Source organism: Penicillium nucicola (genome assembly GCF_028828085.1).
Source record: "Penicillium nucicola strain IBT 29836 chromosome Unknown utg000006l, whole genome shotgun sequence".
Lineage (NCBI taxonomy): Eukaryota > Fungi > Ascomycota > Eurotiomycetes > Eurotiales > Aspergillaceae > Penicillium > Penicillium nucicola.
The window spans coordinates 1654934-1678951 of record NW_026643130.1 but is presented as its reverse complement, the minus strand read 5'-3'; the positions used below and the strand labels follow the sequence as shown (position 1 = coordinate 1678951).

At 50.1% G+C, this 24018-nt stretch overlaps 10 protein-coding genes across 10 annotated transcripts; 4 read left to right on the top strand and 6 right to left on the bottom strand.

Annotated features, from left to right (window-relative positions):
• Positions 1 to 816: 816 nt before the first annotated feature.
• N7511_006640 (uncharacterized protein) lies at positions 817 to 5702 on the bottom strand (the record flags this gene model as incomplete). Its single annotated transcript, XM_057129017.1, has 3 exons — positions 817 to 2613; positions 2678 to 5281; positions 5364 to 5702. 3 exons carry the CDS (start codon positions 5700 to 5702, stop codon positions 817 to 819), a joined length of 4740 nt encoding a protein of 1579 aa, XP_056983573.1.
• Positions 5703 to 6129: 427 nt separating this feature from the next.
• N7511_006639 (uncharacterized protein) lies at positions 6130 to 7637 on the bottom strand (the record flags this gene model as incomplete). The annotated part of the gene is made up of 3 exons (XM_057129016.1): positions 6130 to 6780; positions 6831 to 7046; positions 7095 to 7637. The coding sequence occupies 3 exons, from the start codon at positions 7635 to 7637 to the stop codon at positions 6130 to 6132; spliced, it is 1410 nt and encodes a 469-aa protein (XP_056983572.1).
• A 586-nt stretch (positions 7638 to 8223) lies between these two features.
• Positions 8224 to 9736, bottom strand: N7511_006638 (FAD-binding oxidoreductase; the record flags this gene model as incomplete). Its single annotated transcript, XM_057129015.1, has 2 exons — positions 8224 to 9425; positions 9478 to 9736. 2 exons carry the CDS (start codon positions 9734 to 9736, stop codon positions 8224 to 8226), a joined length of 1461 nt encoding a protein of 486 aa, XP_056983571.1.
• Positions 9737 to 10460: 724 nt separating this feature from the next.
• Positions 10461 to 11506, top strand: N7511_006637 (YeeE/YedE family protein; the record flags this gene model as incomplete). Its single annotated transcript, XM_057129014.1, has 2 exons — positions 10461 to 10748; positions 10802 to 11506. The coding sequence occupies 2 exons, from the start codon at positions 10461 to 10463 to the stop codon at positions 11504 to 11506; spliced, it is 993 nt and encodes a 330-aa protein (XP_056983570.1).
• A 330-nt stretch (positions 11507 to 11836) lies between these two features.
• N7511_006636 (glutaminyl-peptide cyclotransferase family protein) lies at positions 11837 to 13036 on the bottom strand (the record flags this gene model as incomplete). The annotated part of the gene is made up of 1 exon (XM_057129013.1): positions 11837 to 13036. The coding sequence occupies one exon, from the start codon at positions 13034 to 13036 to the stop codon at positions 11837 to 11839; it is 1200 nt and encodes a 399-aa protein (XP_056983569.1).
• Positions 13037 to 13304: 268 nt separating this feature from the next.
• On the top strand, positions 13305 to 14206 carry N7511_006635 (uncharacterized protein; the record flags this gene model as incomplete). Its single annotated transcript, XM_057129012.1, has 3 exons — positions 13305 to 13536; positions 13587 to 13745; positions 13800 to 14206. 3 exons carry the CDS (start codon positions 13305 to 13307, stop codon positions 14204 to 14206), a joined length of 798 nt encoding a protein of 265 aa, XP_056983568.1.
• A 631-nt stretch (positions 14207 to 14837) lies between these two features.
• On the top strand, positions 14838 to 15332 carry N7511_006634 (uncharacterized protein; the record flags this gene model as incomplete). The annotated part of the gene is made up of 2 exons (XM_057129011.1): positions 14838 to 14942; positions 14994 to 15332. 2 exons carry the CDS (start codon positions 14838 to 14840, stop codon positions 15330 to 15332), a joined length of 444 nt encoding a protein of 147 aa, XP_056983567.1.
• Positions 15333 to 16515: 1183 nt separating this feature from the next.
• N7511_006633 (uncharacterized protein) lies at positions 16516 to 17334 on the top strand (the record flags this gene model as incomplete). The annotated part of the gene is made up of 1 exon (XM_057129010.1): positions 16516 to 17334. The coding sequence occupies one exon, from the start codon at positions 16516 to 16518 to the stop codon at positions 17332 to 17334; it is 819 nt and encodes a 272-aa protein (XP_056983566.1).
• Positions 17335 to 17773: 439 nt separating this feature from the next.
• N7511_006632 (mismatch repair ATPase MSH6) lies at positions 17774 to 21621 on the bottom strand (the record flags this gene model as incomplete). The annotated part of the gene is made up of 4 exons (XM_057129009.1): positions 17774 to 20901; positions 20942 to 21122; positions 21179 to 21226; positions 21289 to 21621. The coding sequence occupies 4 exons, from the start codon at positions 21619 to 21621 to the stop codon at positions 17774 to 17776; spliced, it is 3690 nt and encodes a 1229-aa protein (XP_056983565.1).
• Positions 21622 to 21913: 292 nt separating this feature from the next.
• Positions 21914 to 23943, bottom strand: N7511_006631 (tyrosine--tRNA ligase MSY1; the record flags this gene model as incomplete). Its single annotated transcript, XM_057129008.1, has 4 exons — positions 21914 to 22982; positions 23038 to 23324; positions 23381 to 23534; positions 23627 to 23943. 4 exons carry the CDS (start codon positions 23941 to 23943, stop codon positions 21914 to 21916), a joined length of 1827 nt encoding a protein of 608 aa, XP_056983564.1.
• Between the last annotated feature and the right edge of the window lie 75 nt (positions 23944 to 24018).

Here is a 24018-nt window from a genome sequence, read left to right as displayed (position 1 = left end):
CAAAAACAAGATGGTCAGATCGGATCAAACCACAAAAACCGGCAGAATCACTCCCCGCCCGGCGAGCGGACTAGCGCGGGCAGAAATAAAACCCGCGCGCTTTTCTCTTTTTCTTTCTTTTCTTCATCCTTCCAAGTTTTATACTTGTAAGTCTACCTGTTCTCCCTGGCTGAATTGCATTTACTGACTGTTTTTTCTAGAATGATGAAAGCCTAGTGTGTTATATATGAGACAGTCTCTTCCCTCTGAGACGTGCGGCTCTCTTTCTTCGGAGAGCTTAAGGGCTGTACGACTCGAGGGGTGGGTTTGTGATATATGCGTTCGGCATACCAACCTTGTTTACACAACGGACGCGATGAAGGCATCTCTGATCCTCTTTTACAAGCTTGAAGGTGTAACCACGGCGTAGAGCTGTGGTTGAGGCTGGTCCACGTTGGAAGGGAACGGATGCTGGACTAGCTTTGGAAACATTGCTACATGACAGTGGTCCTCTCTTCTAGCTTTGAGATTTTATAGCAGGCCTTTGAAACTCCCTGGCTCTGATATTCGACTTCTTTGCCTCGGTGGTTCTCACATGTGGCTTTGACAACAAACTATAGCATGCTTGCATGGCCATAATATTTGTTTTCATGACTACATCTGAGCATCCCATTCAAAGCATTAGAATAAAATTCAATAATTCAATTTGCAGATATCATATATCACAAGTTTTCAGTCTGGTGCATCTAAATTGTTCAGACCCATAAGAATATCTCACTTTTCACTCTTTGCCCGATCTCACCCTATTTATTCACATCAACACCCCATCATACCCATTTACTCAAAAATCATCTTCTCGAGAACCTCCTTCTCTCCACTATTCTCAACCAGATTCCTAAAAACACCCCCCTCAATGCCCATTAGATCCCTGGGCGTCCCAAACTCCGCCGCGCGCCCAGCATCCATAACAAGAATGCGATCAAAGTCAGCAATAGTACTCAGGCGATGCGCAATAACCAACAAAGTGGTAGCATTCCGCCCAAACTCAGCCCGAATGGACGTCTGAATCAAAGCATCAGTCTCCATATCCACAGCCGACGTCGCCTCATCCAGAACCATAATCTTCGGTTTGGAAACGATAGCACGCGCTAGACAGAGAAGTTGGCGCTGACCCTGGGAGAGGTTGAGTCCTCCCTCAGAGATGGTTGCGGAAAGAGATGTAAATGCGTTCGCATTTGTCTTCTGTTTGGGAACAGGCTCGGTGCCAGCCTCGCTGGGCTGGCGCGGCGTCGCTGTCCGAGAGGTGAGTGTTAATTCGTCGTCGTCTGCTTCGGAAATAAGATGCACGCGCGCTAGCGAGTCGTATAATTCCGTGTCGCTGTATTCACCGAATGGATCGAGGTTCGAGCGGACAGTTCCTGAGAAGAGAACCGGGTCTTGTGGGATGATAGCGAGACGACTGCGGAGGTCGTGCAGCTTGATCTTCGATACATCGAGTCCATCGATGATAATTTGGCCAGATCGCGCTTCTAAGAAGCGGAATAGTGCGAGCGTTAGTGATGATTTGCCCGCGCCTGTACGTCCGACAACGCCTACGCGCTGGTTCTTTTCAACTGCGAAGCTTAAGCCGTTGAGGACTGGCGGGAGATCTGGTGCGTAGCCCACGACTAGATCGTTGACTTCGAGTCGGCCTTCTGTTGGCCAGGCGGCTGGGGCGTCCAAGCCTCCCTGGTTCTCGAGTTCGATGTTGGAGTATTCAATTACACGCTCTGTGGCGTTCATATTCAACTCCAGGTTAGCGTATTGGCGGAGAGCCATGGCAATTGCGGAGTTATATTGCAGTGCGAAACTCAAGGCAAAGCCGGCAAGCGATGCGGTGATACCGGGGACATAGACGATGAGGGCAGCAGTGAGGGTTGAGAAGATTGCGCCGACGACGTTCATGCGGAAGCCTAACCAGCGGTTGAAGAGCCAGAGGTTCCACCAGGCCTGAGCGTGGCGGTTGATCTTGCTGTACATGATCTCGATGTATGTGTCTGGTTTGCTGAAAGCGCGGATTGTGATGAGGCCCGCGAGACTGGAGCCGAATTGCTCGAAAACAGGGCTCTTGGCTGTACTTTCCAGTCTTTTGATCTGGCGCGCACCAGCTAGGTAGGTCAGGGATAGCTTGAGGCATATCAACAGGAGGACAATGGCGAATACGATCACCACTGGGGACACGAGCATTCCGGCTATCATGATCCCCAGGACCTCGAGGATCTTGGCAGCGAAGAAACCGAGGTCGTAGCCGATTCGGGAGTCGAGGGAATGGAAGTCTGCTGTAAAACGGTTCAGGATTCGCCCTAGAGGGACTGTGTCTAGCCATCGGAGAGGTGCGCGGAGAATGGCGTAGATTAGCCCGTTGAAAAGATTTCTTGAGGCTCGTACTGCTCCGCGGAGGACGAAGTAGTATCGAATTGATCCTGCAATGCAGGCTATAACGGAGAGTGCTACGTAAACTCCGAGATACATGGCGAGGTTGTCGTCCTGTGGGGGTAAAGTCGGCTGCATGCTGTGCTGTAGTAGAACATGATACTGCTCAGGATGTACTTGAGTATTGGACGATGATCCCGTCCAGATGTTGATCCACCAAGCCTGATGAGATGTTAGCATAATTCAAACATAAAGCGAAAAATAGGGCTCTGGGATGGTCACTTACTCGTCCAACCATGAGACCTGCAAATAGCAAAAAGATACAGACAGTCATGATCCAGAACGGCACCGAGCCACCCATACCCAAGAAAGAACCATAGATCGCAAGTCGCACAGATCCAGTCTCGCGCTTCTCATCCTCAACAAACTTCTTCGGTGCAGTAGCTTGCGCTTGTGCGTTACCGTTCCCGTTAGAAGCATGGCCGTTAGTGTGGCCATTAGCAGCCGTACTCGGCCGTCTACGAGACGTGTTGGAGATAATCTTCTGCAGTGTCGTCTCTTCGTCATTCAAGAATTCACGACTTTCCTCATCGACGACAGCTTGATCTGCCTCTTCGGCAGCATGCTCTTCGCGAAGAATATCCTCAAGTTGATGGGATTCTTTCAAATCATCGATGGTGCCAGCGTACTTGATGCGTCCATTCTCCAGCAAAACAGAGTAGTCCGTACGAGGGAGGCAAAGCGCGACATGATGAGTAACAAGAACACGGGTCCGACCCTGTCCCAGTTCACCAGTAAGTGCATTCTCATAAACGAAACGACCAGTGTGTGCATCCAACGCACTGAAAATGTCATCCATCACGAGGATTCCCGCTCGAGAGTACAACGCCCGAGCAAACGATATACGCCAACGCTGACCTCCACTCAGGTTCACACCGTTGGCGCCGATATCAGTCAAATCACCATCGGGCAGCATTTCAAAGTCTTTCTCCAAAGCACAAGCGAAAATGACCTTCTTGTAGCGCTCTGCGTCGTCAGGGAGTCCGAACAAGACATTATCTTTAATTGTTGCATTTTCAATCCATGGGATCTGCGCAACATATGCAATAGCCGAGTCGATGATCCAGTTGGCCTTTGTTGCGAGGTGGTCGTAGCGCTCCTTAATGGGAAGTGGAACAGGTACTTTGACTGTACCACTGAGTACATCACATTCACCCAGAATGGATGAGAGAAGCAGACTCTTTCCAGAGCCTGTACGACCAGATACCACGCTCAGACTTTTAGTCGGGAAATTCAAGTTCAGATCGCGCAGGACGAATCTGTCCTCGTCATCTTGAGCATTTGCCTCGGCAGGCCATGCGACAGAGGCATTTTCGAAGGCGATATACTCGGCAGGAACCGTGTTAACAACCTTCTCTGAGGTAGCTAAAAACTTGTCAATTCGATCGGCACTAACCTTGGCCTCGAGACCAACAGAGGTAAGCTCAGGCAAAATGGCCAAGGACATTTCCAGTGAACCGAACACAGACATGGCTGTGAAAGCCACGGAAGCAGTCAAGCCGCCATGGATCGTGGCATATGTAGCCAGAGAGACAGCAGACAACCCAACAGGACCAAGAATCCAGATGGAAATCAGGGCAATATCGGCTAAGAATGCAGCCCATAATGCGCCCAGCTCTGTTTCTCGAGTCTCCTGCACACGTGTCTGCCATTGTTCCTCCAGTGCAGAAAACTTGATCTGCCGAATGCCCTGTAGCACCTCTGTGACAATAGCGAGCTTTTGATCACGGAACTTCATCAAACGATCTTGGGCTTTTGAGTATTTCCTAGCAGCGTAGATGTTCAACGGCGTAACAAGAGCAGACACAGCAAGACCAGCGAAAGCGCTCCGCCAGCCCAGAATCTGAACAAGGAATCCACAACCGATAAGAATCTTGACAATGGCAAGCGGAATGACATAGTTGAAAGCAGCAAAATCGGAGATGCGACGCGCATCCACCGCAGCAAGGTTGATAATACTCTGTCGGCTTTTCTTCAGCGCCTCTTCCGCATCCTCCTCAGCCTCAGCCTCAGCCTCCGCAGTAGTTGTCTCAGCGCCATCCTTGGCCGATTTCTTCGTATGCTTCGCATCCTTCCTCCTCATAGCCTTGGCAAAGATAACAGCCGACAACTCCGCATAAATCGGCACACCCAGTCTCGAGTAAATCACCCAGAACAACCACGCCTCAACCGTAGACGAGACAAACATCAACGCGCCCAGCGCAAGAACCCACAGGTACGATGCACCCGCATTCCAAAACGGAGTATTGCGCAACTCCAGCGTCTTCAGAACCTGAAACAGCGCAACCTGCGGCCCAAAGCTCAAGAAGCAACTAATGAGAGTCAGAACCATCTGAACCGTCAATGCACCTGCATGCGCAAAGATAATCCCCTTCCAAATCTTTTTATCTTTCCTCGCTTTCTCAAAATTCTTTCTCAGGGCCCCGGCGCGCTTTGACGCAGGCAGTTTGGGGATATCGTCGAGGCTGAGCGTACTTTTCTTTGCTGCCTCATCTAGGAGTCCAGCAGCCCAGCTGAACGAGAACCGGTTCAGGACGGATACTGTGAATTCCTGATCGACTACTTTGTCTTCGTGGTGCACGTCCGGGCGACGGGGTAGCAGCACGCAGAACAATGCGCGCAGTGATGCGCAGACAATCTGACTGAGTTGCAGGGCGAGCCAGATCCTGTCTTGGGGGATTGCCTGGTGGCTGTAGACGTTGACAGCTAGTTCGAGGCATGGAGCGGCGATTGCGATGATACTTCCGCCAAAGGCGAACAGGCCTAGGGTCCAGCGGGTTGTCGGTCGGGGTTCAGTGAAGAAGCCGATGGATTGGATAGCCAGGAAAGCCTAGATACGAGCCGTTAATTTCCTTATTCCTCCCTTTTCGGTGGGTAGAGGTAGGTGGTGGGGGCGCATTTTGATCACTCACCCATATGCCGAACTGTAACCATTCCAACAAGATATACTCCCCAACATTACCCATCAACGTGGTCAGAAAAGCCAACGCTAACGTGATCAGGAATCCGGTGGCGGAAAATACCGCGATGGCAATCCTCTGCCATTTATCCGAGAAGGCTTGGAGGGATTCTGTGGTCGCCTCGCCGTCTTCGTCGCCATATTCCTCTTTGGCTAGGAGAATAGGTTCGTAGTTGTGACTTTTGCGCGCGATGCGGGCTATGATGCTTTTGATGGCGGGTATGCTATCCAGCGCAACTAGCGACAAGGCTAAAATGCTTGTCGCTGTGGAGGTTGGCGTGAAGGGGGGCATGATTCATGTTTCGTCCCTTGAGGGAGTTGCGAAGAAAGAAAAGCCAGACATCGCTGTACTAGTATGTTCTTATGTCTTATCTTCTTTAGCGCGAGGTAAGGTGACAGTGAGCGGGGAAGCTTAGACCGCAAGTTGGTGAGTCAGAATCAGTAGAGTCCAGGGCTTACAGTCACAGGAACAGTGAGGTAATCCTCCGTAGTACCTAGTAACGGGAGTAGTGAAGAGTCCAGAGTCTAGACAGCTTTGACTCACCTATCAAGCATCGGGCACCCCATTAGGAAGACCCCACTAGTGGAGAAGAGTATCTTCAATGCTTAACACGCGTTTCGCTAACTTGCGATCCTGGTATATCTATATCTGTTTGTATCTATAACTTATCCCTTTTTCTTCCTCTGTCGCTGTCGACTGTATGTAGCAACATCGAGAACTAATGCAGGACAGGTCTCCACCCCCGTCTAGCCACGAACCCTTTCACTCCCTCAGCCTCTAGAACCTGCACTCCCAATCTCCCCGTCACGACACTCCGCTCCACCTCTGGCCCGTGCACATGAAACGCCTCGAAGCCCCCGTCGGAGCTCCGGCCCCAGACCTTCGCCTTCGGCTGACGAGATGATGAATCTCGGTCTACTGACTTGATTATCCGAAATCCTGAGCTTACCCGGTCCAGGCTAAGATACCATCGGCGCTGATGGATCGAGCCAATGCTATTAGTGGAACCCGGGTAGGCGTTTTGGAGTTGGATATCCAGGTCCGGGGTGTGATCGGAATGGTTGCCGTTGTTGCGAGTTTCGGGATCGGATTTCGATCGGGGAGTTCCTACTCGGTTTGGGGATGTTCGAGTTCGCGATGCTGATGCAGGTGATGAGCCGGGTCGGTTGGCGTCAGGGGGTGGCGGTGAGGCCGCTTCCGAGTCCGAGGTTGATGGCGCTGGTGGGACTGTCTGTGTAGATTGGTGGCGTCGGCGCCGTTTGGAGCCTTGGCGGATTGGTCTTCGGTAGTTGGTAGATTTGTCCATGCGGAGGGAGATGGTGTAGTCTTTGGGGAGACGGGTGCCGTGCAATCGAAGTCGGATTTTGCCCTGGGATGATGTGAGATTCAGACCATGATGTTTGCGATGTCCAGACAAACATTTTGAAATGCTTCTTGCAGTTTTGCACTGTCGGATTTCTGCTCCTCCAATGGAACAGACGCAGGGACAGAGCCCCCATCGGATAGCTCAGATCTCGAATCGTCCGTCTCAGGACCGGACGGTTCCTCCATGGGATACGGTAGGACTTCATATTCGCCGGTATCCCAGATAATCATACTTCCAGTTCTATGAGAAGCGGTCTCAATAAGATGGTTCTATTTTGAGTCAACAATCGAACCCAGATCGGTTGGTGTCAAACAAACCCATAGACAATGAATACGAGTCTCGGTTGCATTGCGATTCAGCCGCGTACTGTTAGGATCACCAGGCATTCCATACATAATCGCCCAGCTAACAGAGCTCGTCTCTGAGATCTGCAGCCGAAGATCATAATGGGGACCTGCAACAGGATGATCGTGCTGGTGGATGACAAAGTGGCGGCCGTCTGGGCGTTCGTTGCGTCTGTATAGATCGGCCCAGTCTGCAATTGGTAATTGGGGAAATGACTGCTTTGGGATGGGACATATGCATTGACTCAATTTTGTGGATATAATCTTTAGATGGTCTTTCACTTGGACTTGGCCTGCTTCTATAGCGGCGAGGCTTGGCGTGGCCTTGGACTTTGGTGCGTTGAATGAAAGTGTGATGCTCTCATCCTGAATTTTCCTACTTGGGGATCTCTTTGGAGGCGGAGATACAGATACAGTCAAGCTTGCGAGGACTGGTCGCTCGTTTCGATATGTCTGTGCCGGCTCATATTCTTGGCTGCTTGCTCGGCTGCTTTCTGGGCTGCAGGCTCGCTTCATGATCTGCAAGCCAAAGTAAATGGCGGTCTGGATAGATCTTGTAGTGGTTCAAGTCATCGTTCCAGCACCTGCCATGCCAAAATGGAAGATATACTTGCGAAAGATGGAAAGTTGAAGTCCGGTACATAGCTTAGTCATGGACCAAAATGCCTCAAGGTGAAGGTGCTCTGGAGGTGCCCCAGGTGAGTTCCAAGGTTCATCAAACACCTGGAAATAGATGCTCACTAGATAATTACCTCGTTAAATATATGTAATCCTTCTGCGTGGACAGAAATGGATGCAACTCACTTTAAGCTCATGTGTTAGAAAAATATAAAACCAGTCAGGCATGCTGCGAATATATTCGTTTCAGCATCGAATCGCTTATCTGAATATATCCCCATTGCTAACTCGATAAAATCATAATTTGAATTGACTTAGAGCTAAACGATCACAAAAATTAAGGTGAGCAATTTGAAGGATGACATATGAAACAATAACTATCGCTGCAGGTATTCAATCTTCGTCAAGTGTCTCCGTCGCTTAAAATATACCAACCAATCTGTTATGCAAGGAATCAACCATCAGAATCAGATTTGAACCATTCTTAAACTTCCTGAGATCCAGAACCCGGAGGGATTGGAGCATTCAATTCCACACTCTGTGGATTGTGAAAAACATCATTCGGATCAACAGCAGTCTTGATATCCCGAAGTCGGGCCAAATTCGGTCCCCAGTATGCCTCTTGAGCATTTTTGAGATAAGGGTCAACATATCCGGGGTAAGAACGAACAGGACCAGCTGGACGGTTTCCGATGATGACACCATGCAAGCGATTGAGGAAGCGTTTCATAATGAAGCCAGGCGGCTCAAAGCCGGCAACTGCATAGGACTGCATCCACATGATAGCGTCGCGATGGCCATAGGCGGTTGCGTTCATGGGAATATCACTGGTTGCTCCGCCTTCCAAGTCAAAGATCACCCACCAGGTGGCTGTACCCTTCGGTGCAGCATCCAGGTATGTGAACAGGGCAACCAAGTCGTGTTCATTGAAAAGCTCGTCGGCTGTGAAAGACAACGATTTGGCGTAGAAGGATGTGAGCATACTCCCAGTCAGACGGAGCAAGTAGTCCTCAGCTGTGTGAGCCACCAAAGACAGCCAGTTGGTGATATACACCACATTGCCCATACCCTGAAGAGGCAGATCATTTTCTAGCTCGAATTGATGGAACTCCTCTCGAGTCCCAAAGAAAGTACCCATAATCAGGACACCATCTTGAAAGACTACGAGCTCGGTCGAGAAGTTCCGCGTAAGGTTTGGCTTCGCCACAATATTCTGCCAGGACATGAACAACTTGACCTTGTCCAGAATATCTCCCTGACTGAAAGTATACTGGTATTGAATTGCAGCCTTGGGAACTGCATGTGTGCGGACTTTGAACTCTGTGACGATACCAAAGCTAGCAGCCGCACCTTTGACAGCCCAGAATATATCCTGATTCTGAATGTCCGATGCAGTGACCACACTGGAATTTGCCAGCACGACCTCAGCCTCGACAACATGATCCAGCGACATTCCCCACTGTCGAGACATCATTCCAAGACCACCGATCGTGAAATGACCACCGACACCGACTTGAGGGCAGGATCCATGCGCCATAGCCCGACCACCAGCATGCAAAAGACGATCCTGAAGGTCGCCCAAGTTTGTACCGGCACCAATTGTGGCAATGTAAGTGTCAGGATTCATAGAGAAATTCTGGAAGTTCTTCAGATCCACGACGACATGACCATCTGCTCCGCCGAGACCTGCCATGGAAAGTATTAGCATGAATAACATTAAGCACTGAATGCTCTCTACCATAGTTCCCATAGCTGTGCCCTCCACTATAGGCCTGCACCTTGTATTTGTGTGTAGCAGCACAGCTCACAATTTTGGCTACCTGGGCGGTAGTCTTAGGGTAGGTGACCACGGTGGGAAGGACTGGGATGGCTAGGTTGTAGGACGGCTGGATTCGGAACTCATAGAGCAAGTCTCCTCGAAACGTAACGAGGTTGAGATCGTGTCCCACAGCGGCCACAAAGCATGCACGTCCGGCGACACTGGCTGAGTTTCCCATCTTGCGTGTATATCAGCGATAAAATGTCAGATGTTGCGACTTGAAATGGAGTCTGGAGGATGGAGAAGCCAGGTTCACAGCTTTGAGGAAAGTAGTGAACTGGAGAGTCAGAGTAGGAACAGGATGGCACCTGCCTGGTCTGCTGTTTGCTGGTCAGTTGAGTTTTCATGTTGTGTTTGTGTTCCCCGTGAATGGACTGGTAGACAGGGTATACTTGGTGACTGTCTCATGCAGAATTGATTTGCAGTGTTGAGGGGCCATATGGAACAGCCTCGGTGTTTTCGGTGGCACTGTTAGGGCATATATCCAGTCCCCGGGTGCAGGTATGGCTGTTTTAAGGATTGTTCTGGTATATCGTCATGCAGGGACTTGCGTGACCATCTCACGCCCACGTTGAAGTCCAAACCACAATAATCCAACACTAAAACTGATGTGTAAACCACTATCCGGGGAAGAGGAAGGAAATCGGGGATCACAACGGCGACTTGGATGGTCCCCGATCCGGTAATCCTTAAGGGGTGTAAGAATGCGCAATGCCTAAATCAACCTTCTTAGCTCTATTGCTTCTTTCAGACCCCTGTCGATTAATTCTACAACCCTACGACTCCCATTTACTTCCATTGCCTTTGATATGCCAAATTGTCATTAAGCTCTCTGCACCTCCCGCTATGACATCAGGGAGAAAACTTTGATACCAACATCCGCATCGACACTGCCAAATATCATGTTCACGCCAGTTCACACAACCCTAGGCGCGCTGTTACTGTTCCAGGGATCATCGGGCCTCTTGTTGCACAATGGCGCTGTGTTTGGCATTTCCTCCCTGCTGTCAGGGATCGCCTTCAACCCTGGTCGTGACAATCTGCCGATCATCGCGGGTCTGGTCTCGAGTGTAGTGCCGGTCTACCTCTTCGCACCATCACTGATCCCGACATATCCTGCGGCACCACATTCTTTGGCTTCTGCTGCTGCAACACTGGGGGTGGGCTTCTTGTTGGGTTGGGGAACAAAGGTGAGGAATAGTGGACCCACATCATCGGGGATCACTAGTTGACATATGAACAGAATGGTCGAGGATGCACATCCGGACACATGCTATGCGGTCTTTCTCGTCTCTCGCCTCGCTCACTGATTGCAACTGCCGTTTTCTTCACCACGGCTTTGCTCACGGCGAATTTTGTTGACAGCGGTGCCAATATCCCGGCTTGCGGAGCGACCCCGTGCTATATCCCGGTCTATCCATCAGCACCAGAGTTGATCTTCATGGCCGGTGCAACTTTGCTGGCTGCAATCACAAATTTCGGCATCATTCCACGCAAGGTCCATCGGTCGGAAGAATCGAGGATTGCCTTTTCATTCATAGCAGGATTAGAGTTTGGGCTGGGTCTTTTGTTCTCTGGAATGGCCGACCCTGCCAAGGTCCTTCGATTCTTTGCCTTTTTGACAAATCCGTCTCGATTTGATCCGTCATTGGCATTGGTCATGCTGTTTGGACTTGGCCCCTCTCTGTTAACTTTCCTTGCCGAGAGACCAGGACAGCTGACCAAAAAGGAGAAAGGGAATACCAAGCCTACTTTGGCAGAGAAATGGCGACTCCCAACAGCCACAGTTGCCGACATCGATTGGCGCTTCGTGGCCGGTGCAGTGGCTTTTGGGCTGGCGTGGGGACTGAAGGGTGTTTGTCCAGGTCCTGCCATCTTGCGAACAATCCTGCAACCAACGTGGGGACTGGCAACGATGTCTGGATACATGCTGGGCAACTTATTTTGAGCGTGTGGATGAGACTGCAATTTTGAACATATTTTCTTCTTGTCATTCATTCCTGGAGTCGGTAATCTTCGGTTTATTGTGCCGAAAAAGCATTGGGTTGGTTGCATGAGGGCGGTGCTTGAGAAGGGCACAATTGAAGTTTCTCAAGAGCTGTGTGCGGGAATTTATTAGCTGAAGTAATGAAGTAATGACAAAGAATATGTCTAGTGCCAGATTGCTGGGAATAGATGTCATTTGTGCTATAATAACTGCAATGGGTATATAACGGCGGATAATTACGAAAATCAAAGGTTCCAAGGGAAATAATGGCAAAAGAAACGGAAGAATGGCTTACAACTCGGTCTTCTTGTTTAAGCGGATGGCTTCAGCCTCTGCGAAAGCTTGGTTGCTGCGTTCTTTTATAGCCGCTGGATGGTCGAAGTACCCTTCCAGCTCCATCCATTCAGCAGCAAAGGCAGTGACGAGCATGCCCCAATCTTCCACGGTGTCCGTGTCCAGATGTTCACCGTCGTCATCAATTGTGTGCCAGACGGGAGGAAAGCCCTTGAATGGAGCAAAGTCAATGAGATGGAGAACCTCGACTCCTTTGGCAAGGAAAGGAAGATGATCATCCTGAATACCGCCCATGGGTGCGAGCTTGTGGCCATCCTTCCCAGAATCGATAAACCATGAGTCAGTTGAGGAGGATTTGAATTGCTTGAGTGACTTGAAACGCTTTTCGAGGGCAGCCAAACTTTGATAGGCCCAGTGGGTAGTCTCATAGTAAGACTGAATGGTTGGTGACTTCGAACCCAGAAGATCTAAGAGGACAAACAGAGAAATTGAGGATAGCGGAGTCTTGAATGCTGACATGGCCGGGTAAAACTGATCGTCCCAATGGGTCGCCAGAGCACGTGCCCCATAGAGAGAATCGCTGTGACTCCATTCTTTAAAAGCTTCTTCGCCGTCCAAAAAAATGACCTGGATGCCATGTGCATCTTCAAGAGACTCGTCTAGACCTTGCTCTTTCATTGAAGACCATTTCTTGGCCAGCGCGGCGTCAATGCTGCGCATTGCGTGCATAATCATTGCGCAAGGAGCGGCGCTATCAATGCCTCCAATGAATCCTTCAGGCTCGATCTTGCTGTCATAGTGGGCGACAAGAGTGAGGCGCCCGACGTCACCAGCCGAGGCCCAAGGAGGATCACGAGTTGCAATGAAGTTCTTAAAGGGAATTTCTTTGCCCTTGGATGTCGGTGTTTTGGCAGTCGAATTCTGCACCTGAATTGACCATTCTGGCAGGCTTGTTCGAAAGAAGTCGGCGAAGTGATTGAGCACTGCGGTGGATCCCGGAGTGCCAGGGACACGGGTCCTTAGTATAGGTGATAACAAGGCGCCATTGTGAATATCGAAGTCATCGTTCGGGCGCGGAAGAGAATTTAAGGTCTCATCTGAGATCTTTTCATACGCATCCACACGAACAAGGACCAACAGAATGGCCAGCCAGAGGGAAATAATGCGGCTAGGCAGTCGGCTATACGCCGGAGACATGGCGGGAGAAGATATCGCGCAAAACGTTCCGAGCCTGCATCAAAGCATCGATAGGAAAGAACCTGAGACTGTTTCAGCCAGATGCTCAACACATATGATCTGACAACAATTATAAGGATGAGTTGTCAAAGATGCAGGGGCTTATGCAAGCCCCAAACACCTCGGAGGCGGAGGCCAAGGCGGTCTCATTTTTGCCGGAAGATTGGCGCGGATTTATCGCGCGACAATCAACGTCCCGATTTCATTCTGGTTCAATAACCCAGTCACGATGCGACTTCAGATATTACTTCACCCTCAATTGCGCAAAAGCCTACCTGAATGCGCCCATAGAGGCCTTCGGGGGAGCGTTTGGGTCAGATTCAAGTCACAGATCCCTCGGCCTTCTCAAAAGCACCTCTCACCACTGCCGAGGAAAGAAGCAGCTCCTGCGCCTCCTGTCAGAAGGACAGTCACACCGGTATCTGGAATTAGTCCCACACCAAAGACAACTATGAGATCCGGTATGAATATATTCGATGCTACGTGTAAAGTTGCTGACCAAAACTTCCAGGGCCACCGGAACGGATACTGGTATATTATGGAGGCACAGGCCGAGCTATCTTTTTGGGAACCATGCGTATTACGACGGTGTTTCTTTTTGGTGCAGCCTGTTTAATTATTGCACCGGCATGCTCTGTGGCTGATTATCCATGGTATAGCGTTCCAGGCGGTAAGTTTGTTTCTATATCAAACGATCTTGTTGTCAGAACTAATTTGATTTTAGTAATTGCTGCTGGCGCTTTACCAATGCTATTTGTCTCCTATACATCGGCTCCGTATGTTAATTTCATTCATTTGGCCTTGCCGGCATTTGCCAGAAAGTCTCGCGAGGCAGCCATTCAATATGGAAAAGAACTTCCTCCAACGGCCATGCTGTACATCACCAGTATGAGATTCAACACCATCCCAAGGCAGACAGCAGTCCGCCTTGGAGATCTCGTACCAGCAAAGGATTCTCTTCGCCCTGTCAGCTTCTGCAACTTGAAACCTATGCCGCAGCGCTGGTGGCAGGGCAGAGCTCCAACTCAATTCTATACTGGAGAGCACTCCAAGCCTGGTCGACAGACCTCTGCATTCTTCCCAGAGCTTTGGGGAAGTATTTATCGACAGATTCAAAAAGCAAAGTCTTGATCTCGATAATCCAAGCAGAGCTGGACTTTGATAATTATCGTATCAAAGCCATCTTCACACCTACTTTAACTTCCTTCATGAAATATTTACCAACAACTTCTTCATTCTCCTATTATCACCTTTGTATCTATCCCATACAATCTACTGCACAGATATACGTGCATTGCTCATTATGACTCAAGTGTGTTCTCATGCCAGATCGAGACCAAACTAAGGGAAATCTCAATCGAGTTGCTACGCGGAGCTCCAGGCAGTCAAAAAGTCAAAAGTCAAGAACCGCTCTCTCATTTGACACCTCAGACGCGACTGTTAGGGGCTTCTATTCAAGCAATCCCCCGAAAAGCCTAACTTCCACCCGTTGACCTCGATTGCATCCACGCGCTAGACGCGTTCTTTCCAACTCTTGCACGTGCTCGCTTCAACACAACAGCTTTGCAAAACACATTTGATTCATTGCTCCAGTTTCGTAGTCGCGTCAGCCTGTGCCATAAATTTCACCTTTCGCACCCCAGAAATCTTTCCTCCACATCCCACACCCTTCTTCTTCCCACACAAATCCAGATATTCATCCGGTTTTGTCTACCCTTTCTACAACCATCCATCTTACTCATCCTTTGCTACGATCAGCACAATGGCTCCCCCCAAATCCAGCAACGAAGATGATCCCTTCTCTGCCCTCAACGCGACCGAGATGAGGCTCCTCGCCCTTGGCCACATCTTCCATGACCAAGGCGCTGTAAGTACTCGAGATCAATCCAAATCGTCTCAGATGCTAACATCAATTCAGCCCAACTACGAGGAAATGGCAAAGTGGTCCAACCTCAAAGCCAGCTCAGCTTCCACTCTCTACCGCAGTGCCAAGCGCAAGCTCGCCCGTGCCCTCGAGACTGCTGGTGCTCCCACAACCTCTCCCACCAAGGCTGGCCCGGCTCGAAAGCGGGTCAAGAAGTCGACCGCTCAGACCGCCCAGGGTGAGGTCAACACTGAGGACGCTGCCGAGGAGTCCGCTGCTCCCGTCAAGGATGAGCCCACCACCGGCTTCGATGACCCCAGCACAGTCGCCATGACTGGCCATCTCATGATGGCTGCCAAGACTGTCGCTGAGGGTTCCACTGAGGAGGAATAGGCTCTCTTTATGTTATGCTTACTGCGCGTGAACTATTTTTGCTTCCGCGATGAAAGGAGGATCGGATGATACCAATTTGTTTTTGCTGCACCAAACGTGCTTGTATTATCTACCAGAATGGGTTTTGTTTTTGAAATGGCGATTGCAAGGGCTGAGGGATGTGTGAGGTTGGGCTTTGGTGGGTGAGCACCAATTAGCTAGCCACAGCACTCCGAATCAAATACCATCGAGCTGCTTACTCTGCTTCCATTTGTAAATTGTAAGGCCAGTAGACCACGGTAGACTGTTTTGATCATCCCTTCAGCCAAATTATTTCTCTGAAGGTTGAGAGTTGGTATTTAGCCAGACGACAAGAAAAGCCCAGAGACCAGTCAGTTGCCGGATTGCTCGCATGTTTTACACGAAAACAAAGAGAACGATGTCGTGCAGAATGAGGAATAAAGCTGCAGCATCTCCAAAGATTCCTTTGTCGATATTCCAGAGCGTCAACTTAAAAGAGTAGCTTTGACCTGATGAGGGGAGGTTGAAACGACAGGATTTAGTGCGTCGCCCGAAGGGTTAATCCTCTTACCACGCATCGTATTCCCCGCCTCTGATGTTTTTACCACGCCATCCTCCACCCGTGTACGCACCAAGCCCTACCTCATCCCGCGTTTTGATCAAGCTCCGTTACTTTTCTGCTTCATCCTATCTTCAAACGACCATACACTGAGCTACAAGCATTGCGAGAGGTTTCTGTGATTGCGTGTCCCCGTCGCGCCTTTTTCGAACTCAACAATACCCACGTCGCCATCCGTCTTCCACTGGTCTACAGCAGTTGGCGCAGTTGCTCTCGGAACCAAGGAAAAGAACTCAGGAAAGAAACGGAACTTGGAATCATACTACTATATCTTGGGCCCAAGAAAGGAGCTGTTCACTCTGGGTTGTCGATACACAAGAGCCACAAGGGAAAAACAAAGGGAAACAAGTTAGCGATATAGAACGTGAATCGACCTTTGGTCCTGTTCTTTTCTTTTCCTGCGTCTTTAACATCACTTGTCTTCTACGTAGATTCAAAGTCCATATCGGATATCCTCTAAGCTCAAAACAGCAGCAGACTGAGACAGCCGTCGTGCTCACTGCTTGGTCCTCGGTCCAGCCACCATCGTTTACACCCCTCCATCCAAGACATCATTCTGTTGAAATGCCCCAGAAGTCTTCAGATGCAGAGGATGGGCTGATTTCCACGGAATCATATGAAACGCCTCCCACTTCTAAGCGCAGGAGGATCTCAAAGAGCGAACTAGAGGAGTTGACAAATCAGCCCTCTCGTGCGAGTATTGGAAATGCACCTCCAGGAGAGGATAATCGTCAAAACAAAACACAAGAGACCCATTCAATCCCTACCGACGAGACCAGCATCTCGAAGGATACGTCAGTTGAGGAAGCTGATGATGAGTGGCTATCAACCGATGACGATAGTTCACCTCTTCACGCAATGCCCAAGAAGTTCGCGAGTTCAACAGTCATGTATCAAGAGAGAACGACAGAAGAGGATGTTGACGATCGAACATCTCATGGAGAGCTCGAAAACAGTGGCCATACTAAGATTAGGGGGAACCCTTCGAGTGCAAAGCAACCCAAGAAGACCAGGAGGGCCAATGTGGACATCACTCATGTGAATTATGAGTCAATCGAGAAGAACAAAGAGAGCTATGTGCCTACAGAGATCCATGCTTCGACTCACCAGGCTAAGGTGAAGAACCGCGCAAGCCCCAAAAGCCTTAAATCCCCTGCTAGACCACTTGAAGAAGAGGTCGTCAATCAACTTTCTCATGCTAGCCTCGAACCCATCAGCACCGAAAAGGTTACTCGAACATGCGGTACTACAAAATTGAAGCCCGGAAAGGGCAATGAAGATGTCAGGACTACTGATGATGCCTTGCTTGGGCACTTGGGTGGTCATACTAACGAACGCCACGGTCACGAAGTAACTGGGTGGACTGTGGTGAACAAGAGTTAGTTCGATGAGGCTGAAGAATTAGGCCATGAGCCTAGTGGTCTTGGGGTTGAATGACGAAGCAATTTGCAAAGTCGGTGGATTCAATTTAGATGCGTGGTTTGAATGGCGTCTTGCTTTGGCTTTTTTAGAAACTCTTTCAGGAAAGAATACAAAATAGATAGTGTTGCAGCGAAAAGCGAGAGAAGAGCATTCAAGTTAACATAGGTTCCTCAGAAAATGCTTCATTTGAGAGATAATAAACTGCATAATCAAACTTCGCCGTAAGATAACCGAACAAGGGCATTAACGCCAATGGAACCGACACATCGGAAACAAGTACCACGTTGACACAAGAAAAGGGGTAAAATGAAAGGTTGACACGCAGTCATCATAACTCTACATGATGAAGATGCACGCAAGAAAAGATAGAGAACAGAAGATGAAACAATCTAGCATATCATTACAAAGCCTCAATAGCTTTCAGCAACACATCCAAACCACGATCCGAGATATCGCCAGCATTGGAGTCTTCTTCAGTGACAGACTCGCGCAATGCCCAAGCAACGTCACTCCACCAGCCAAGACCAACATAGCCACCGCCTTTCTGGCGCTCAAGGCTCTCCTTCAGGCGGCTGGTATGTTCCCATTGCTTGGCGGCGTCTTCGGCACATTCGATGACCTTGCTTGGAATTCCGCACATGGATGCGCAGTGCATACCGAAGCTGCCCTCTGCGACACCATTCTCCAGTTTGTAAAGGAAGGCGATGCGGCGCTCGGCATCGTCGACGTGGATGGCCATGCGCTTGGGTGCAATTTCGGGGTGGTTCTCGAATTCGGCGGCTAAGGAGTGGTAATGCGTGGCAAAGAAGCCCAAGGCGCCGATGTGGGTGGCAATATGATGGAGTACAGCCTGGGCTACGGCAACACCGTCGTAAGAGCTAGTTCCTCGGCCAAGTTCGTCGAGAATAACCAGAGAGCGGGGTGTAGCTTCAGAAAGGATCTTCTTGGTCTCGGACAATTCGACGAAGAATGTAGATTGAGCGGCGAAGATGTTGTCGTTTGCACCGAGTCGGGACATAATTCGGTCAACGGGAGTCAGGCGAGCAGACTGACAGGGGAGGTAACAACCGATCTGGGCCATGATCACAGCAACACAGGTCATGCGGAGCACGGTGGACTTTCCGGCAGCATTGGCACCTGTCAGCAAATCAATGCTGGCATGCTTGCCACCGAGCTGAATGTCATTGGGAATGAAGTCCTCGACAGAGGACAAGAGACACGGGTGACGAAGCTCTTCAAACTCCAGAACACTTCGCTCATCGTCCACAAAGGTTGGCCGGCAGCTGGGATGGCCAAGAGACGCGGAAGCTTTAGCTAAACTGATCAGACAGTCAAGTTGGGAAACGATCTTGACAGCAGCCAGCCAAGTGCTGTAGTGCTCGTCGAAACGAGCGTGGAATCGTCCGGCGACCTCCTTGACAATTTGGCCGTGAGTTTCCTGGGCCTCTTGCAACTTGCGAATGAGGCTTCGAAGCTCAGGGAAGTAGTATCGCTTGACCTGCTTGGTTGCAGACATTTGGTTCCAATCCTTGGGGATGTTCTTCACCTTGATTGGAACTTCCAGTTGATAAATTTCCTTGCCGTTGTCGCGGAAGCAGATAGCAGAAGATCCCAAATCACGGCGGGCTTTCTTCAAGAGGTTGTCGAGATCCTTGTGCAGCTGCTCAATAACCCCCTGAGAGTCATCGAAGTCTCCTTCGACCCCAGATTCCGGGACAAGAATTCCATTCTCCTTCGCCTTGGGGCGGTCAAAGGCAGTTTTCCAATATCCTAAGAGGGAAGCCAAATCGGGCATTGCGTTTGTCAACTGCCCAATAATGCCTTCTTCGGTGGAGGTCGAGCCGTTCTCCTTGAGCAGGCCCATAGTGTAATCAATTTGTTCAAAGCCCTCTAGGACACGAACAAAGTCGGCAGCCTTACAGTTGCCAGCATGAATACGAGAGATCAGTCGTTCCAGATCCGGCATCTTTGTCAACTGAGAAGAGAACTGGTCTCGAATGCTGGGATCGGCGTTCAATGAATCAACAGCATCGAGTCTTGCGTTGATCTTCTTTGCATCAACCAAGGGATGACAAACCCACTGCTTGAACATTCGCTTGCCGAAGGGCGTAATGCAGCGGTTGAGGAGCTGGAACAGAGTTCCCTCTGAACCACCGTCAAACGAGTTGGCGAAGATCTCCATGTTGATCAGAGTCTGACCATCCAGCACAAGACTCGTTGCCTTCTTGATGGGATCATACCATGTGAAGTTGCCAATAGTGATCAAGTCCCGCTCGATCTTCAACAGACGCAGATATGAGACCAAGGCGCCGAATGCACACATCAAGAGCTCCTTTTCGCGTGCTTGGCGCAGAACCTCTGGCCAGGCTGTGATATTTTCATCATTTTCGGAGACAAAATAGTCACTGGCCTCAAGCTCTCGAATTGTGATATCTGATTCCCAGAACTCTTTGCCAGATTTCATCATGTTCCAAATGGTCGTGGGTCCAGTGTTGTTCTTCAGAATGCGCATAACCTTCTGAGAAACACAGCCCTTTTCTAGCAACAGCTCCTGCGGCCGAGTCTGAGCGACAAAAGTCTCGAATTTTGTCATGTCGACATCATCCACAAACTCAGACAAGAAGAACTGACCTGTTGCAGTGTCAACAAAGGAGATTCCGAATGCAGGCAGGTCATCGATGATAGCCTCCTTGATAGAAACACAGTAGGTAGACATGTCATCTTGAAGCATGGAACCCTCCACAAGGGTACCGGCCGTGAGGACACTAGCAAGTTCTCGCTTGATGATCTTATCTTCCTTTCCGGGCTTCTTGCCATCACGTTCACGCATTTCTTTGCCCAGGGCAGATTCGGATTGGTCAACACGAGCGATCTTGAAGCCCTTGGCCACGAATTGGTTGGCCCAGTGGTCCAAACTCATCTCGGGCACACCGACCATGCGCATGTTCACGCGGTCAGTGAGCTTGAGATCAAATAGCTGGTGTCCAATGGTGGCATCGTTTTCGTAAAGCTCATAGAATTTTCCCTTCTTGAAGAAAACCACGGTATCCCAGAACTTCTGCTTGATCTCCCAGTACTGCTTTTCAAATGGAGAGAATCGCGACCAAGCCAGCGGCGGGATATAGATCGTACGGGGATCGTAATCAGGATGACCCTTCGGGTTTCCATCAATATCCTTGATAGTGGCAAGCCATGAATATCGCTGGTCTGGATCCTTCATGTGTGCCTTTTCCTTCTTCGGGTTAGACGGTTTCTTGGTTTCAACGACTTCACGTTCCTTGCGCGGTTCTTTGTTCTCCGGATCAAAAGTCCACTTTTTCGCTGTCCCAGATGTCCCCTCAGGAATTTCAACATCGAGATCATCGACTGGGGAGGGGGGCGCTGGTGCTGTAGCGGATGATTGTTTGGCTGCTGGCTTTCGAGCCGGTTGGGTCGAGGGTCTTTTGCGCTTCTTTGAGGATACGACTTCCTCGTCCGAATCATCTGCAACCACGAAGTCGTCCATTTCTATACCCATATCCATGTCAGCTGCGTTCCTAACGAGACAGATGCGAAGCCAATAGCATACCGTCGTCGGAATATCCCACATCCTCTGCACCCTCTTGGAACTCATCCTCACTCTCTGGTGATGTCTTTCTCCGCTTGGCTGCACGTCCACCAGTTCTGTCTCGGCGGCCGGGTTTGAAGATCACATCATCGTCATCTTCTCCCTCGGAGTCCGACTCCTGGTAGCTAATCTTCTTCTTTCCCTAGGAACACTGTTAGCAAGACGGATGAAGCGAGCCATAGAACACTTAATACGTACTCTGCGCGAAGGAGACATTGTGGAGTCAGGTGCCTCACGTTGGGTGGTCTGCAAAACAACAATGCAATCAGCGACGAAAGAACAGACAAACACACACAAAAAAATTGTACCTTCACTTCATCCACATTTCCATCCTCCTCATCCGGCACGGGAATATCACTGCTCGGAATAGGAGTCAGATCCTGAGCGAAGCTTGAGAAGCTCCGCTTTCCCTCCTTCGGTGTCGGCTTCAGCGCGCTCCCACGAGTCTCAGCGGCTCTCTGTGCCGGGGAAGACGCAGGTTCACGAGTGCGGTTGTTGGATGGAGTAGCAGGGGACGATTTCCGAAAGAAGCCCAGAATCGATTTCTGGCTTTTCATATTTTGGGTACTGGAGGTTGTCCTCTTGAGCGCGGCGGTTGGCGGCGTGCCTGCGGTCGGGGACGAGGCCGTTTCTTTGGCCATTGCTTGTGTTGATATTTTTTTTGGTTTGTCTTCAATTGAATTTCGATTCAATTGCTCGTATATTTATGCTCGGCGCATGGTATACTAGAACGGGTGAAGGAACTGGGGGCGTGGGAGAAGATAACGCGGATCGCGTCGACGCGTAAAGTGGCCGAGACTCGACCTGTCAATTCCCGTGACGTGTATACTTCAGCACAACTACATGATTCCGTCTTATTGTATAATAACTGTAATATTTATATTGTACAGAGGGGATATTGTAAAATTACAGATCTAGTAGAGATTCATACACTTATTCCGACTCGGTCGGCTCGGTTGCCTCAGTCTCCCAGCCCGGAGCAGTGAGTCCTTGCGCGCGGAATTCTTCGTCGCTCACGATGTGAACGGCCTTGAACTTCCACTTACCGAGCTTGAGCATAAGAAGGTTGTCGTTAAGAACAAACTCCTGGGTCTTCTCGGCAGTCCATGGACGAATAGGGGTGAAGGAGAGCGCGTCCGACATGGGGCCACTATCACCGGGACGGCTTCCAACTTTAGCACCATTGTTGACAATAACGCGGTGCCCTTCGCTCTTGGATGAGACCATGCCAGCGGACCAAAGAACCCTGTTAAATGGCTGATTGATCACGAGAGATTTCGGCAGCGTGACTTTGATGTCACCCATATTCGCGAAGTTCGTTTGGGGCGCGTACGGGTTGCCAGATTGCGGGTTATCAAAGCCCGCGGTAGGAGATTGGGCGTGGCTTGAGGGAGGAGAAGAGGATTTAGGGAGAGGAGTGGGGGCGCCAGTAGATGATCGAGGACGGAAAAGCTGGCGATGTTGCATAGCCACTGCATCAGCTTCCTCCTTGCCGTGAACGAGCTCAACAAAGTCAAAAGCGAGGGCATGTTGCGCAACGCGCTTTGAGGGGTCCTTGTTCTGCTCCTCCATGATAGTGGCGATCTCGGGCAAGGGAATGAAAGTGAACAGCTTAAGGTATTTCTCAACAGTGTCGTCAGGGGTTCGGACAAAGAACTGGTACAGTTCAAAGGTGGAAGTCAGGTCCTTGTCGAGCCAGACGGCGTTTCCAGCAGACTTTCCAAACTTTTCACCGTTTGACGCTGTTAGAAGTGGTGTGGTGAAACCGATAGGATGATCGAGTTCCGACTCAAGAGGGTTCCGAAGTTGCTCGTCGGCAGTGTTGCGACTAATCGACTTTACTGCGTCCATTCCGAAAAGGATGTTTCCGTATTGATCGGAGCCTCCAACTTGCACCTGAGTGCCCTTTTGGAACATCGTCCACCAATCCCACGCCTGGAGAAGGGGATAGGAGAACTCGGCAAAGGACATGCCGTCACCCTTTGAGAGACGGTTCTTAACACTGGTAGATATATTAGCAAACACGAATATTTCTCCTTCCATCTCGCAAAACTCACGTCTCTCTGCCGAGCATGGGACCAATTCGCATATAAGCACCAAGGTCACGCAAAACTTCAAGGAACGGCATGGAGTTCCACCAGGTGTTGTTATTCGTCAATGCCCGCTTCCACATCGGTTGCCGCTCGTATCCATGCCTCCTGCCGTAATGTTCGATGCTAACGCCTAATTTCTTCAATTGCATGTGCATGCTAGCCATGTTGGCCTTTCTGATAGAGGAATGGACCGCATCGCGACCTTTTAACCGTCCGGTGGGATCGCCAACTCGAGATGTGGCGCCGCCAAGCTGTGGACTGTCAGTGAACACCCTCCAAATGAGAGTGGAACGAATGGGCGACGGACCAAGAATGTAACCGGGATTCCCCAGACGTACGCCCAAGCCAAGACAATGAATGGCAACATATGTCCAATATGCATCGAAGGCGCCGTAGGGTCGATTCCAACGTAGATTCCTGCGCGCTTTTCCGTAAAGACCTTGTGCAACAAATCGCGTTCTCTGCAAAAAGACCAACCAGGTTAGTATATGAATCAACAATCACACTCACAAGAGTGGATGCAGGAAAAGTGCTGAATCATGGTGTGACATACCCAACAACATCATGGATTAAACCACGCTCCTCCAAATGCTGCACGAAATTCTTCCTCTTCCCTTCTTTGATCTCCTTCGCAAAGCCGGCCCATTCCTTCTCTCCATCTTTCATACGCTGAATGTATTTCTGAGTAATCCATCTTTGCTGCTGAAAGCAGGTCGCAGATTGTAAAGCAAGTAGTGCCGGGCGAGTGGTGTCACCGCGCAGCGGACTCGCTGTTGCGGCGGCGAAATTGCGCGCTCCGCCTAGACATCGTTGGGGGGTAATTAAGTTGCGAAGAGCCGCCTGGCGAAGGGGGACCGATTGTGGCCTCATCGGACCGGTTTTCGAGGGGATATACGGGTGAAAAGGGCTGCAATGGACCGGACTCTGGACGGAGTCAATACAGAA